This window comes from Lethenteron reissneri, chromosome 41 (assembly GCF_015708825.2).
Source record: "Lethenteron reissneri isolate LAM-NWPU_2019-01 chromosome 41, ASM1570882v1, whole genome shotgun sequence".
Lineage (NCBI taxonomy): Eukaryota > Metazoa > Chordata > Hyperoartia > Petromyzontiformes > Petromyzontidae > Lethenteron > Lethenteron reissneri.
Window position 1 is genome coordinate 10,778,494 of NC_083819.1, and position 16,758 is coordinate 10,795,251.

The 16,758-nt window shown below is 45.6% G+C and overlaps 1 protein-coding gene across 2 annotated transcripts in view; it reads right to left on the minus strand.

The window, feature by feature from the left end:
- Positions 1 to 16,758, minus strand: part of LOC133352793 (homeobox protein Meis1-like) — a 236,557-nt gene that overhangs the window by 40,078 nt on the left and 179,721 nt on the right. For both annotated transcript variants that reach the window (XM_061568689.1, XM_061568690.1), the window contains exon 9: positions 8,553 to 8,629. In XM_061568689.1, the coding sequence (XP_061424673.1) occupies positions 8,553 to 8,629 (77 nt within the window). The remainder of the gene's footprint in view (positions 1 to 8,552; positions 8,630 to 16,758) is intronic.

A 16,758-nucleotide genomic window follows, 5' to 3' on the forward strand; every position in this document is an offset into this window, starting at 1 on the left:
TTTACGGCTTTCATCGAGTCGACTGTTTTAACCAATCTGTGATCCTATTAGGCCTCGGTTCCAAACCGTCGGTCACTTCCTCCTTCAGCTGCTGCTGGTACTGCTATCAGCTGCCCGTGGCTGCCCAGCGTCAACTCAATCGCTGTTGGCCTAACGCGTCCGATACCCGTGAGCACTCTCTCACGGTATTAGCGGAGAACACTCGGTGGTTGGATGGGGTCACAACAATGGTGAGACGCAGGTTGGAGAAGCAAACGCAGTGCAAATGGTGCCAAGCTCCACAGACGTGGGGGCGTTGTGAAACAGATACAAGTCTACTTTTAATGAATACGTCACAAGTCTGATTCGAGGGTCACGATTCGACGATTCAGATGTTTGTGGTGGTTTGTTTTTAGTTTTAGAGTCCCCGTGGCGCGTGCGGAATCTACGGTATGGATGTATGGAAAACGTCAGTTTTATATAAACTAATGAAAATTGGTACGTTTTAACAAGCAGGCTTTCGCTTACCAAATGTGATTGATAACACTGGTCAACAAAAAAAACATTTTTTTCTGACCTGGACTTTTGCAGCTGTTTTAGACTAATTTCAGGGTGCTGATTCCAAATCTGATCTCAGATTTGCTCTATCACATCTCATTTTATGCTATCGGCATACCCCATTGTCATTGATTTTACCCAAAATTAACTCTGTCACTTATGATTGCAAGTTGTTGCGAGTCAGTGACTGCTTTAGTGTTAAAATATGGTGCTGTATTTTTATGATAGTGTGTTTATAATATAATTTTATGTAGATATCCACATTTATTTAATATTTTTCTTCTGCAGTTTTTATTGAAAATGCAATACTTGATATCTCAAAAATCTGATGTGATAGACAAAAACTGATGCCAGATTTGGAATCAGCGCCCCAAAATTACCTTAAAACCGTTGGAATACCTTATGCCAGAAAAAGTGTGTTGACCAGTGTAATTGATTATTTGGTTCAGTTTCGCAAAAGCAAAGTGTGCATACTGTAAAGCCTCCTTCCACCCGACATAGTAAATTCTAATTGTATTAAAGCGCTGTCTCGCACTCGAGAAGGCAACTCAACCTCAATAAATAATGATGATGATAATAATCGTAATAATATGTCCAGGTCAGAAACAAACAACCGTGCAAAATTAACACAAAAAGGTGCCTTCTGTGATGGCCACCGCTGAGACTGCAAACGAATCTCGTGGGGCGAAACGTCGGACACCGTACCTAACAGCACGCGGCACGACCCGAAACCCTGCCCCTTGGGTCTTCTGGACTTTGTTTTCCAACGGCATTGTTTTGTTTTCTTAAGCCGGCAAAACACAATTTCAAATTTCTGAGTATCGTCAGCAAAGTATGAAAAAATTATAATAGGCTTTACCCTTTCTGCCAATAAAACACGTGTTAAGATGTTCAAACACCAAATGCATACCTTTAGCTTGCATGTTCACAAGTACTCAGTGTGGTGAATGCAAGACTTGATTCCTTGCAAAAGGTTTCTTATTGGTGTTTGAACTTCTTAACACCTCCTTGTTTTATTGCCAGAAAGGGTAAAACCTATCTTATTCATCATAATTTGATACTGGCAAAAAGGTCCCATGATGTAGCTGCTCACCCCGAGCTATAAATGCTCTGATAGTGGCATTGTCTTTGTACTGTTCGCATTTTAGAGTTCTCTGCTCTGATACTAGTGAGACTAGGCCATAAAGAAGGCTGTCTCTGGTGTAGGCCAATCAGTTTCAAAGACAATGCCAAATCATATCAGACCGTGTTTGTTTTCATGTTCACCACAAGAAGTGTGGTCAATGCAACTTGATTCCTTGCAAAAGATATCTATTTAGTGTTTGAACATCTGTTTTCATTGCCAGGAAGGGTAAAACTTTTATTTTATTTTCGACACTTCGATTCTGGCAAAAACGGTCTCACGATATTGTCAGCAAAGTTCGCCCCTCTTGATCAACTGTCGCCTGGGTTTTCATCCCGATGGACCCCTTCCACAAAACATTCATTTTTAACCGGGCAGCATCCTGCAAGTCCCACGTCGAAGTTCTTCGGCGCCGCACGCTCCCGCGTCTTACAATACTATCGCACCGTTCGAGCGGCGAGGCGGCCGTACGAAGGATCCCACAGCGATGCCGGTCGCGTCGAGGAATCTCATCGGCCGGGTTTCGTGCGGCCGAATGCACGGCGCGCGGGCGCCTTGTCACGTTAAACCCCGCTCAAAGCAAGGGGGCTATTGATCCGTAATTATGCCCCATCCTCCGAATAGGCACTTGGCCCAAGCGCGGAGCTCACCTCGGAAGGGAGGGGAACACAGAGCGGCTTTTTAGAACGTCGCTGGGCTAACGGTGATACAACGCAGGGGACCTCTGGTAATACACTTTGCAAGCCCCGGGGAAATGCGTAATCACTGCATAAAGGGTTAAATTAATCCAATACAAAGGGATAAAGACAGCCCCATCCGGGAAATGAAGCATTCACAGAGCTCGCTAATCATGCGAAGGGGGAAATCCACCGCTTCGCATACCCACATCAAACACAGGCACGGGCAGCTTACAAGATAGTGCAGTTACACACGCACAGAATACAAAATAGTGCAGTTATACACAGACGATTTCTGTGCATAAACATGCGTACATGTATCATCATCAGCAATGACGTATCCACTGCTAGATGAAGGCATCCACAGGCCTGTCGCCATCTCCAACAGTTCCGTGATGCTACGATGTGTCTTGTTCACCCTCCGCTTAGCACGGTTGGCTACGTACGGTGCGAAATAATTTCAACATACGTACGTACACACACACGTCTCCATTAACCCCTCTCCTTCCCGGTCTCCCTCTCAGGTGTGATCACCCCCTCTGGCTGGAATTCTGGTGCCGGTCTTGTCCATCAGCCATCGTGTCATTCCAGCCATGAAGTGTCCTGCCCATGTCCACCGAGTTTTTCTCAACCAAACTAAACTATGTTTATTTTACCAGGTGAGACCCACTGGGCTATACAGCTCTTTTTCAGAAGTGACATGGCCACAAACAATAGTTCAACGAAGTGGCTTATCATGTAGAAATGTAGAGCAGTCAAATACTCTAAACGCACGTTTTAAATGTGAATGGAAAAACCGGAGGACCCGGAAAAAAATCCACGCGACCACGGGGAGAGAGAGACAACATGCAAACTCCAAATATAGATGCATCAGGGTCGGGATAAAACCTACGACCCCCTGAATACCAGGCGAGGTTGTTAACATCTCGCCACCGCTGCGATGTTTCCTATTTGGATTTCTTCCCAAATCCACGTGTTCTTCAGTCTGTCTCTCACTGTAACTCTCAGCATGAATCTCTCCACAATTCGCGCACTCTACAGCTTCTGCTCCATTTACTCATTGTCAGTGTCCGTGTTTTCGACCCGTCTGTTTTAGCTGGTAATTTGCACTGACGGAACACCTTCTACAGGTACATTGTTATCGCTGCCTATCACTACCCTCCAATTCGCTTGCGTCTGCCTCTGCATTTCATGACGTTAATCACAATCCACCATTGATAATGACGACCCGGGTATACAGGACTCACGATGATAATTGGTTCTTTACCCTTCTATCTGGCAACAAAACTGACACCTTTTTGCAAGGAGTCATGTTTGCATAGACCGCAATACCTGCAGTCATAATACAAACAAAAGAACATAACTCTGATAATGTGCACTGTCCTTGAAGTTGATTGGTCCACAACCGAGACAGCTTTCCTTCGAGCCTAGTCTCATATGGGTTGGACCAGATGACGCCAAAAGGCGCACAACTCAAGGACAATGCACCATCAGAGTATGAGAGCTCGGGGCAAGCATCTACACTAACTTGCCCCGAGCTCTCATACTCTGATGGTGCATTGTCCTTGAGTTGTGCGCCTTTTGGCGTCATCTGGTCCAACCCATATGAGACTAGGCTCGAAGGAAAGCTGTCTCGGGTGTGGACCAATCAACTTCAAGGACAGTGCACATTATCAGAGTTATGTTCTTTTGTTTGTATTATGACTGCAGGTATTGCGGTCTATGCAAACATGACTCCTTGCAAAAAGGTGTCAGTTTTGTTGCCAGATAGAAGGGTAAAGAACCAATTATCATATTTTTACTGGCAAATGAGGTCCCCATAGTGAGGACTCACGATGTTTTGTTTTTCAAAATTCATTGTATTACGTGCTTTTTGTAACTTTGCCAACATTTTCCTTCATCCAACTTTGCAGCCTTTCTCTGTGAAGTTCTTTAATAATTATTAGCAATTCATGGGAATTTTATTGTATTGTGCTTTTTTCATCAGCACCTAGAGCTCACACCTCTTTCGGCCTGGTCCGGTCCTTCACGTTGGTCGTCCAGGTTAGCATTGGTCTGCCTCGTCCCCTCTGTACTTGCACTCTGTCACCCAGCACTGGCTTTGCCAGTCTGTGCACTCTGCCACTCAGCACTGTGCTTGCCAGTCTGTAATGAAACATTACATCACCAGCCCACTGCTGTTTCCTTCTTTAGACACAAATTCTTAATTAACTTCAGAGTAAGATCTCCACTCCTGGACTCCCACGTGGTGAGACAAAGGCTGCTTCGCTGAACTGAATCTACACACTAAAGTTTTCAATGTGATGTCAGTCATGAGTGATGCAATTACATTAAAGTATCCCACTCCCAATGATTTAATGTGGAAATAATTTATACCTCATTTCACATGCAGTATTACAACTTTATTACGGCGTTATAAATTCCGAATAATTAGTTAATGCTCTTAAAGTTTATGCGTTCGACTTTAAATGGACTTGTGTATTACAACGTCAAGTGATAAATTTTAACATTACGGCCTCCGCATAATGGTGCGCCGTTCCAACTGCTGTACATCGTACGGCAAATGCGGCCACATCCCCCACCGATGGACAGGTAAAGATAGGCCACACTGGGACGGCGCTTACCCGTGCTGAACTATGGACGACAACGTGACGCCACGGCCCACTTCCAACGTGACACCTGTGGGTGTCTATGTGAGGCGATTGGTCTCTATGTAAGTACTACGAATCTCCGCGTGAGTCTGCATCGATCATTCGCCCGCAGTGCCTCAGATGTTCGCCGTGGGGTTCTCCCGAAGCCGTCCACTGGATCGATCACCAACTGCGGCGGTGCGAGCTCACGCGCATCGCTGATCTATGCCCCGACCACGGGGAAGAAGCAGAAAGAGTCCCGACTGGTTGACACGGAGGGAAGCTCCCGTTACGCATTTATGACCGTTCTTGCTAGAAGCCCTGTTTTGGAGATCACTGTTGGTCACACTTTAACACGGCTCAGAAAACACATTGTACTTCCTGAGTTGAGGACAATGGGACACAGAGAGTAGCTGTCAAAATTCACACGGAAAGAGATATTGCCTTTAACCTCTCTATAATTTAATTTTTTGTATTGGTTATTGTTTTTAAAAGTATCTGCCCTAATGCACTTTGCCACGCAGGGCCACAGCATAGCACCATGTCACATTTTACAATAGAATTAAAATAACGCTAAAGTTAAAATAACTAATGTCTTTTTCATTGTAAAAGCATTCTATAGTGTATCGCTAAGAAATCACAGCTATTCTGGTCTCAATCTCAACACAAAATAAGAACCTCAGTGGTCTACAACTTGGGCAAGCACAGTCAGCTTCAAATTAAACTGGATAAACGACGGATATGTGATAAACGAATCTGATAGGGACAATCCTGCAGGGAGACGCTGCTGACTCCCCCCATCGTATCGCCCAGTAAATATCTTTTATCTGCCACGCGCAGAACCCTCTTTGTGCAACGAGGGGAAAAAAAAGTACGTTTCATGCCATCGCGATTGTGGCTTTTGTGTCATTATTTCTGAGTATCATTGAACTGAGCGAAAATACTCTTTTAGAACTGCTTTTTGTCATCACCATCATCATCATCACCACAAGTGACTGTTTTTAAACACGAGGAAGCTTCCACGATCTCCGCGACGGCACGGGACATCAACAAACCTAAAGGTGAAAGAGAGTGCAGAGTCTGAGAGCTGAGCACGAGGCCCTCCCTGAACAGGATGTGAATCACCCAACAGGACACAATGGAGACAAGACAATAGGGGCTGGCCGGGTGGGATCCCAAGTCAGCTGAACGGGTTGTGGTCAGAGCCAGATAAAACCCGTTTCTCTGCTCCCCCGGCCTCTCACCGTCCTCCCGTCCTCTCCCTCGGCCCTCCAGGAAGGGACCGCCCCTTGTCGGCGGACGGCGTCCTCATTTCCCACGGCACAGAGAAGGTCCGACACGACACGCATTGTCGTTATCACGTGTGACGGGTTGAAAAACACGCGGACGCTTCCACGGTCTACCATGTGCGTGCGGCCCGCTGCACCAACAATGCGAAGGTGACAAGAGACTCGGGAGGGCTGAGCACGGGGCACTGCCATCCCAATTCATCAGTGGGGAAGGAGGAACAAAATATAATATTGAGTTGGATGGCGCAAAAACCCACGAGCTTGGAACCACGAGATCTACGGGTTCGTAGAGAGAAAATCCTTCTCGCCAGCTTCATGCTGATTATTCTTGCACAGCCAGCGGAATAATCATAATTGTAATAATAGATTGTCTCATCTCATCATGCTAATTGAGGCACTGTCTGATGGAACTTCAGTGGAATTGGTTCATCCCATTCCTATTGTTTCTGCAGTTTTCGATACAATCATCATCAGCCACTTTCTATCTACCTCTGGATGAAGGCCTCCCCACACTGTCACCATCCCTCACGGCCCAGTGCTCTTTCCGTTCATCTCACTCCTGCACGTGAACCGAGCTCACCGCTCCATCTCCACGGTGGCTGTCCTCCTGGACTCACTGTTTCCCTTGGCCACCACCGCATCTCCGCTCTGGCACACCGGCCCATCATCGCAACTTGCCAAGTCCCATTTTTCTCTGCTTAATTTTCAATACGACGCCTCGGATCCGTGTTTCCGTGTCCGTCTCTCGGTGTAATTTCCCGGCATGCGCCTCCTCACCACCCTTCTTTGTGTATTTCTAGATTTGAAGCTTTCGTGACTGCAAGGTAAAGTCACCTGAAGACGGAGGCTTGTGTTGCCTCCGAAACATCGTGATTTAATGTATTTGTTTTCTTTTTTGACCTACGTGACTTCTTTGTGTACTTTTCAGGTTTTGTCCCATTTTCTGTGTCAGTGGTCAAGGCCTCTGATCCACGTCATGGCTGGTAGTGTGCACTGGTGGAAAACTGTCTCTCTCTCTCAGAGCCATCGGTCCGCTATTATTCACGATCAAGTTCTACTTTCCGAAGGTGCCTCTCACTCCGTGTTGCTCTTGCTCTCCTCTGTACTGTGTCGGCTGATCCCATTCACACTGATGAAACTTTGAAGGATTTGTTGCAGCAACTGCCCTCAGGCACGCGCATTCTGTGGTGTTTTAAGCCGTGTCCCTTCAAATGTAATTTTATTTTGTTTAGCAAAAAACAAAACTCATCCATTCGCTTTTGTTTTACTCACACTCTATTCTGAAGTCCCAAAATGTTTTGTAACTTAAAAGGAACTTTTTTCAGTGGGGCAATTTCGGGCCATGTCCAAAGGCACAATGTCACAGACCATTTAAACTTCCACCGAAAGCAGACCCAACGGTTTGACAACCATTTCCCCTTTTGTGTTTTGTTTACTAGGCCAGGGGATTTTCACAACGTCACCAAAAAACACCTCTCAAACCATTCGCAAGGTGAGTGTTTCCATTCATAGTTTGACTCGGTTAGGTCAAATATATATAAGGACATTTTGTTCATGAACACACTGGCAACATTACACAATTTCCTCCTGGTCCTGACATACGACAGATAGCTCTATTGTTAGTGGCAGCACACGGAGCCGCCCGTTCTATGTCCACTCTACATAGCCGCGATCCTGCTCGTCTGACAATGTCCCCTCACACACACGCATGCCATTGTCCGATGGCTGAAGTTGGATCCCAGCCAACGAACTCTGAAACCAGAGGCAAGTGGCCTGACCACTGGGCTACGCAGCCACCGCAAATGCGACCACGAAGATCACTTTAAACATAACAACAGTTGAGAGTTGTCAGGATCTGTCACTCCCAATCAACCTTAACCACGGCCTGCGGTGTCACAACTCCACCCATAACTGAGGCATGGATTATTGCACCATGTTCAATGTTACACGAGTCGTGGAAGCCACTGACGCAATTGAGCACTGCGTTCATCACAAGCACTCACGCACGTGCGTTATGCTAAACGTGTGCGTGTGTGCGTAGTAATGATCGCGTGTGCGTGCATGTCTGTGGGGTTTTAGCTGCAGTGTAAATGGTTAAGGTGGCCTAATCAATAACACGGCCTAACGTTCAACTCTCATGAGCTGGTGGTCAAGATAAGGCTGAGGAGTACTGTAACATGCAATGTGGTGGTCACATGACACGCATTCAAGGGACGCATGTCATGTGTGTATCGGCACGGTGTCGTGGTGCTGTATCGGCACGGTGTCCCGTGACACTTTGTGCTGGGCTCCGTACCAGTTGTTGACCTGCAGGATGGTAAGCCCCGTGTCCTGCGCCAGCTGCTTCTTCTGCTCTTCTGAAGGGTATGGGTGCTGTGGAGAGAGGAGGCGCACGGTCGGGTTCAGTGAGGTTAGGCGCTTGCGCGAGCCCTGGCCCAATACCTCCACACGTCGTGTGCACGTTCACGCGGCGATGGCGAACTCAAGTCAAGGAGATTTTCTGCTCAAGGGAGCTCATCTCCTGCTTAGAGTCCCGCGCCAGTGGTGGAAATTCTCTATTGCTTTGGCGGGGGGTGAGGCTATCCGTAGCGTAACCAGGCTGATTTGACGGGAGTACTTAATACTGCGAAATACCCAAGGTTAATAGGACAACGCATCCATGAATCTAATCAGGACGAGGGGTCGTTGTCATCGGAACCAATTGGTCTCTAGTCACTGGGTAATTGCTATGAACTGCAGCGCCACAGTGGCGAGATGTTAACTACCTCGCCTGGTACACAGGATGTTGTGGGCTCGATCCCGACCCTGACTCCTGTATGTTTGAAGTTTGCATGTCTCTCTCTCCCTGTGCTCGCGTGGATTTTTTTCCGGGACCTCCGGGTTTTTGCATTCACATTTAGAAAATGCTTTTTAGAGTATTTGACTGCTTTACATTTCCACATGGTAAGCCACTTCGTTGAGCTCTCATTTGTGTGCCAGGTCACTTCTCAAAAAATAGCTACATAGCTCAATGGGCCTTACCTGCTGGAATAAAATAAATAGTTTATAATTGTAATTGTTCGTCAGATATTCATTAAGGAAGCTTGAAGGAACAATCACTCGGTATGTTTGTAATGCAACGATACACCCCCCCCACTCCCCCTCTCCCCCACCGGGTGTTCAATGAACTGTCACGATTAGCACGAGTTGGCTACGTACGGTGCGAAAAGAAGTTCAACATCATACCTACACGTACAACCGTCAAGATTAGGAGGATCGAATCGATCTTTCGTGTCTAGTTTATTCTCTCTCGTGTGTGCTGTCTGCCTAAAGACGAATTGTACATTCATCAATTTGGCAAAGACACCGCCTCCGATATTTGAATATCCTTTTTCGCGTCTATCAGTCCAATTTCCAGCATGCGCCTCTCCACGCTTCGTTGTGACACTTTTCAGTTTTTGTTCCATTTTCTATCACGAGAGTCCTTGCGTCCTACCCTAAGTGTCATCAAGGGCAGGCTGCGTGCTCCGCCTTGCGTGTTCGATCGTGTTCATTACATCAGCGTAAGTGCGCACGAGTGTATAACTGGCGAACGATTTTGCATCGTCGATCAACAATGATCAATTATTGCATTGCATGATTCGATGCAATAATGCGGGCGCGGGGAACCTTTCAACCAATGACACGAGGGATAGTTATCTACGTGTCTAATCATTACCGTCAATGTAATAATTGTCACTCTCAGTTTGAGAGATCACAGTCAATATAAAGCAGGAATATTAATCAGCAGCACCGTGAACATTGCTGGCATCAGCGACATCATGACTATAAGTCGTTGTCATCACCATTATCACTGTCACTGCAATCATAATCATCACTCTACAATGAACGGCTGTGTAACGATTATCCCTCGTTGACTTAATTGAATGAATTGTCCAAATTTGGGGTGTCAATTAAATTTAAGTGATCGATTCTTTCCTTTCCTTTGTGGTCCTGCAGGGTTCACGTGAAAGCATTACACACAATGTGCACACATTGAAAATAACACATCCTCACACATATGGTCCAACGTGTGTGTGCATAGTGATCTTAGGGAGTGGTATTGCAGTGGTTAACATGCTGCGCTACGAACTCGGCGACCCGAGTTCGATTCCTGCTCACGGGCAACATTGGTGATGATTATCTGAATCGATCCTGGGCCTCCCCTAGGTCGACTCAGCCTCAAATGAGTACCTGGTGCGGTGTACAAACATCGCTACTAGGAAGACAAAGGCGGCCTGGCGTGGTGTTGACCACCCATCCCCTCGTGTGCCGTAACGGCCGGCCTTCATAGGTGCTCGCTAACTACACTTGCCCCAACAGTCTGTGAAGGCTTTATGGGGGATCTGCATTAATGTCTATAGTGAGCGTGGGATTTTGTTGTAATCAATGAATCAATGCAATATTTACATGCCCTATAAATACAACCGTAATCATAATGAGCAAAACCAGTTATCAATATTAATACACGCTCACCAGCATTACTATCATTAGCATCGCACAATCGTCACCACTGGAATCATGTCCATCGTCATCATCATTATAATCGTCGTCGTCGTCATGCTCTGGATGGTGGAAGAAGAAGGTTCATGTCAGGATCTGTGTTCGTGCTCAAACTCGGTCAGGACCCCTGGGCTTGACGCACATCACGTGGGCAGTATGGGAAATAATAAGCGACACTGACGCGCACGCACACGCGAACACCTACACTCAAATCCCTTCCGCTGCTTAATTACAAAATGAACCAAAGCTAAATTAACATCATTTCCCATTGCTACATCAGCGAATATTAATGTGTGCCAAAATTATGCAGCAATGAAAATGATGAGTTCTGCTTTTTGATGTTTCCCAAGTCTGTGAGATAATATCGGTTTGACTCCATTGCGATGTTTATACCTCCACGGGGGTTTATCGTACCTTGTGAAAAAACATCGACACTTACAGCACCGACGTTATCCGAGTAATAACAAGGCGCTGAGGATGTTAAGGCATGAGCAGAGCAGAGCAAACACACCGCAGGAGCGAGGTGGACTGTGGCATTGCAGAACCCTGCCAGATAGCAATAGCACACGGAGGCCTTCATCCAACAGTGGATAGACAATGGCTGATGATTATAAGAATAAGAATATATTTGGCTTGGAACACGCCATACAGAGAATGACTCGGAAGCGTGAGGAACTACAGACAGGCGGGAGCCAGCACCAAATTTACCCCAATGCTCTGTGGTCCTCTATATATTAAGATGCTATTGGCCAATGAATACTTCAGGAGATTCACGATTCATTTTTACGAACCTCTTATTTTGTATATACATTGACATTTTCCCCATATGCAACTGTACCTGGTGAATTTCCGAATTCTTTTTTTATAATAATTCCAAAGTATAATGCGCATTCCATCATATTATCCCAACGCGCAATGCATGAAAAGCAGGAAACAAAAACAGAACCTAGGGCAATCGACCAAACTAGAGAGGGAATGCCACTTTAAAGAGACTTAAATATTTCTATCTACTCCGATTGCCTGACCTCATGTGGCAAGGCGTTCCATAGTATGGGTGCCACGCTAACAAAAGCCCGATCACCAAAAGAGTGCAACCTAGACCATATTTGTCAAACCTGTGACGGAGTAGCACTTGCCATGAGATCGAATGATTGAATGGATTACGGTGACACCTCCTGCCCCCACCCCCCATCCCCACCTTCCATTACAAGTTTACAAGTTCGATAGCTGTTGGTGTAGATACTTGAACACGGATCATTCAATTCTATTGAGGGGGTTTATTTACCCTCTCCCATTCCGATGACCAACGTGTATGTCATCGGTTTTTCTTCCGATTCTGTTCTGATGACGTACGCATACGTAATTGGAATGGAACCCTAAGAAAAACTAAACTAAAATAACTGTATTGGTACCGAGGCTCCCACAAGGCCATGCGGCAGGGCGTGTGGCACAGCTTGGCACCAGCTATCATAGAGTGCAGTCGTGTCGCTACAGTTCTCTGTTGAGTACAATGTCTATAAAAACAACGGTGCTACTACGCCTCTCTAAATGAGGTTACACGCTGAGCCACTTGCGTGCTCCGAGGTTCAGTGGTGAAGGGACACCACCCACCCTGTATCGTGCAGACGTCTCGGAACAGGAAAGGGTTTAATATCAGAAGACAGGAAGAGTAGACACATAATTGGCCGGGCTCAGAGATATAAATAGAAAGGGGCAAAGGTGAAGAGAGGGTGATGCTAATACAGATACAGACCAAGGTACAACCGCGATAACGGCATTTGACCTTAATCTCTGTGTCAAACAGAGGACAGCTAACGGCACATTATCACTCATGGCTTCACACTAAAATGCCGGGGTGTTGGAATCCTCTTTGCGCGGCATGTGTGCCACCTCGCCCACTTTTATGATGCGGCCTCCATCCTCCCGCCACGATGGCCTCTGGGCACCGCAGAGCGCCGACGTCACGATCACAACGCCCAATCAGGGGGCTCCCGATCGTCGGTTAGAAGAACTTTAGCGACCTCGGGCAGCGCTGCTAAAAACGGTGGCCCCTACAAGGGGATGGAGGCAGCTTCGGTGGAAACGAGCGAGAGACTCGCTCCGAGATTTGTACGTAGAGATTCACCAGATATTTGCCCGCACATGTGCATCGTGCCCAACGCGTTAAGGCAACAATCGGTCACGTGGCTGTGATGACAGGCACGAACATGTCCAGGTCCCCTCTTCACCAACCCACGCTGTCCGGCATAGTGAAGTGTTGTCAAACAACCCCTCACAACCGACACGACACGGGAAGGCATTCATCCGGTCGCACACGGGTCGGCAAACTGCGGCTCCTGAGCCGCATGTGGCCCCTTAAGCACTACTTGGTGATGTTATGTATTCACGTGCATTGCGGCTCTTAAAATATTACGTTTTTTTACCGAATTCGAAAAAAATGCCTCTCCTTGATATTTTTGGTTTCTGTTCCCTGCAATAGCAGATTTTAAAAAGAGCTATATGTTATTGTTGTTTATTAATACACGCCGTAGGAACGTCCGAGTAGATGGTTCGTCAACGTTCGTTCCACAGTGCTCAGTCAGAGTCCTGCTGCTTGAACACTGCTGCTGGGACCGCACGCTCGGCTGGAAGAGGCCCTCCAAGACCCTGACCTTTCACGATGCCCACCTCTGTGATTTAATTTGTTCAATAATAATAACAGCACACATGTATCTGGTTTTTTTCCGGCAAGCCATAGCAAACACGTTAAAAAAAAAACCTCCATATTTTTATATTAGATGCACTGTAGCCAATTAATGACATCAAATTAAAATCACATAATGACTATGATCTCATTACCAAGTCCGTGTCTTGTGATGCAACGTTGGGATTTCACTCAGTCTGTAATATCCACAGCGATATGCTCAGCCGGGTCTGTGTAACCCTGTGGTGGAATAATGCCTCTTAATTGCTTCCTAACCACATTGTGGGCTTGTAATGACTAATTGGCCAGATGTTGATCTGAAAGCTGGACCACCCTTCCCATCCATCATTCAGTAACGTCCGTCGACTCCTCGGCGGGTCTGCTAAGCAAGAAGAGCCTGCGGTTCAATCTCACAAAGCACGAACACAAGAGCCGTCTAAACTACAGCCCGTGGAAGAAACGAAACTATTTTTATTTTTTATTTTACCAGGTAAGGCCCACTGAGTGATATAGCTCGTATTCAGAAGCGAGATGGACACAAATGATAGCCCAACGAAGTGGCTCATCACGTGGAAATTTATAGCAGCCAAATACTCTAAATGCATATTTCTAAATGTGGAGGTAAAAACCCGAGGACACGGAGAAAAATCCATGCGACCGCAGGGAGAGAGATATGCACACCGAACCCACATCCTCTTGTATACCAGGCGTGGTATTTAACATCTCGCCACTGTGATGCCCCTAACTGGGCCACGTTGTTCTCAAACGTTTTTCTATCTTGCTCGGCGTGCAGTCTCTGTGGTCAAGCGGTGCACGGGAGGGAGGGAGAAAGGGCGGGTGCTTGGAGGTAAACCCTACATTTCATAGCTTGCAGGATTGTAGTACCCATGTGCATTTATGTCGATGTATCTCTCCTATCTCATTGTTCTCCTCGGATTAACATGTATTCTGAATGGATCTCTCGCGTTTATTTTCTACTTTGAATCTCCTTGGAAACTTCGGTCTCCCCTCATCGCTCACACACATGTCTTCTCTCTCGCACTCACACACGTCTCTCTCGCTCTCTTTTAACCCCTCTATCACGTCAAAGTGCTCATACAATTCGTAGGGACTTATTTTGGCCGACTGTCAGATTAGCAGTCGCTGCACTTGCTCGAGTAAAGGTGTTTTCGTACAGAGTCAAGCAAGGGTTCACTCGGATCAAGAGGGAACCAGGAATCTGTGGAACCCATTAGGACCTATGTATGACCTATGACCTCGGTAAAAAATAGATTATACTTTCAAACAACCACTAGAGGGCGGCATAAGTTTCACACAAGATGGTACCAGCCCGACCGAGGAACAGGGTGAATCCTTTTCCTGAACAACAATTTGCGAAATGTTCTACTGTACGTGTTTTCGTTCTGTCTGTGAGGTCAGTCAACATCACTTGAGTCATCTCATGAAGAGCCACGGTTGATCCTCTGCCTGGTAAAGGCCTCCCCAAGGCCGCCCACCCACCCATGAAAGAAACCGAGCACTTTGAATTAATTCTCATGTTGGTGTTGGGGAAAGCTTACGAAGCTTAACGTCCCTCGTGAAGGTTAACACTCGTTTGGGTTAACTTCGTGGGGTCAAAAGTTAGGAGGCGGTGGGGTGGAGGGTGAGGCCCCGTCTTATGCATTTGTAGGAACTATTGCGATTTATAAAATATATCGTTCGTCAAAATGATAATGTAGGACCAACTTGTTCAGTATATCTATATAGTATATATATTCCATCCATCTCTTATGAGTAAGTAAGTAAAAGTCAGTTGTATAAAGCTCCATTCACACAAAGCCTCACAGCACTTTACAACAGAATGCCAGGAAAAACCCTTCACATTAAAACTAAGATCCTGATTTGAAGCTTTCGTGACTGCAGGAATTCATACTCTTTGGTTCTTTCGGTTAAGCCACGTGGATAGAAAAATAACTAATAGAACACGACGTTTCGATCGCAACACAAGTAATCCCTAGCCCCGCTCACTTACCCTTGGGTTGTACCCACCACAAACCTATACAACCTTTGTTTGCAGCAGATTTATCGCTACATTTCCTCCTGCTTCAGCAGTCCGCCTGCTGTATTGTTTCACCTGAAGACGATTGCTTTTGTTGCGATTGAAACGTCGTGTTCTATCAATAATTTTTCTACCTACGTGGCTTTACCGAAAGAACCAAAGAATATGAAAACTAAGAGTAAAATAACCCTCCACAGATAAGTATGTAAGATAAAATAAACGTGCTTTCAGATGAAAATCTGACTACATTCGATCTTATCTAAATGCCTCTATTATCTGCCTTCTATCTATTCATGTATGTTGAATTTCTTTCGCACCGTATGTAGCCAAATGTGTTAATCGGAGGTGCGTGGGAAAGAAATCAGAGGTACGGGGAAGGAATAATAATGCAACGCAACCTATTTCTTTATAAATACATCTCCTACGTCTTCCATCGCATCCAAATCAATTATCTCCGGTATATTAAGTATAATCACCCTCCCATTTCTCTTGTCTAAATACATCCAGGCAGTTTTAACCTTATTGCATCAAATATCACGATATCTGCAAAAAAAATTCACAGCTAAATTAATGTAAAACAATAATTGGGAAGAATGGTAAATTCTACAATCGTCATTCAGAATGAGAATCTGTATTTAGCCGGTATAAATCCGATGAGCTATGAAGCTCTTTTTCACAGATGTCCAGTCGGGGCGGGTAAGAACGTTACCACAAACAGTACACAAAGACGATAGCTCTTTACCCAGGATAGCCTCACTTTGTAAAGATATCATTTTAAAAGTTAAACATATGACTTGATGCTGCTGCTGCATTGACAGTGGTGCACGAGCACAGATATAAAACCCAACACTTTCGTTCATAATGATGTGGCCTTCATGAAGAAGGGCCATGACCTGAAACGTTGCCTATTTTTTTTCCCGTTTTAAGGTGTTATTGACGAATACTGTTTAGTTTTTATCTTAAAGGCTCCTTTTCAGCAGAGAGGCCAAATCCCTCTGTATCTATGTTCATGTTGAAGTAAACCAGGGAACCTGTGGGGAAATAATTTTCGTAACATCAGGAGATACAAATTGTGCAGACCAGTTTTAAACTACTTGTTGTACTGCCTCTAATAGACCACCTCCCTGCATGAAAAATAATAATCTAAAAAGCACAAAGAAATATGTTTCCCGCATTACTTAACTTTTACCATTTCACATGAAGTCATCTATTACATTAATTTGTAAAATTGGAATAAAAGTGCTTCGTGGAAAAGAAACG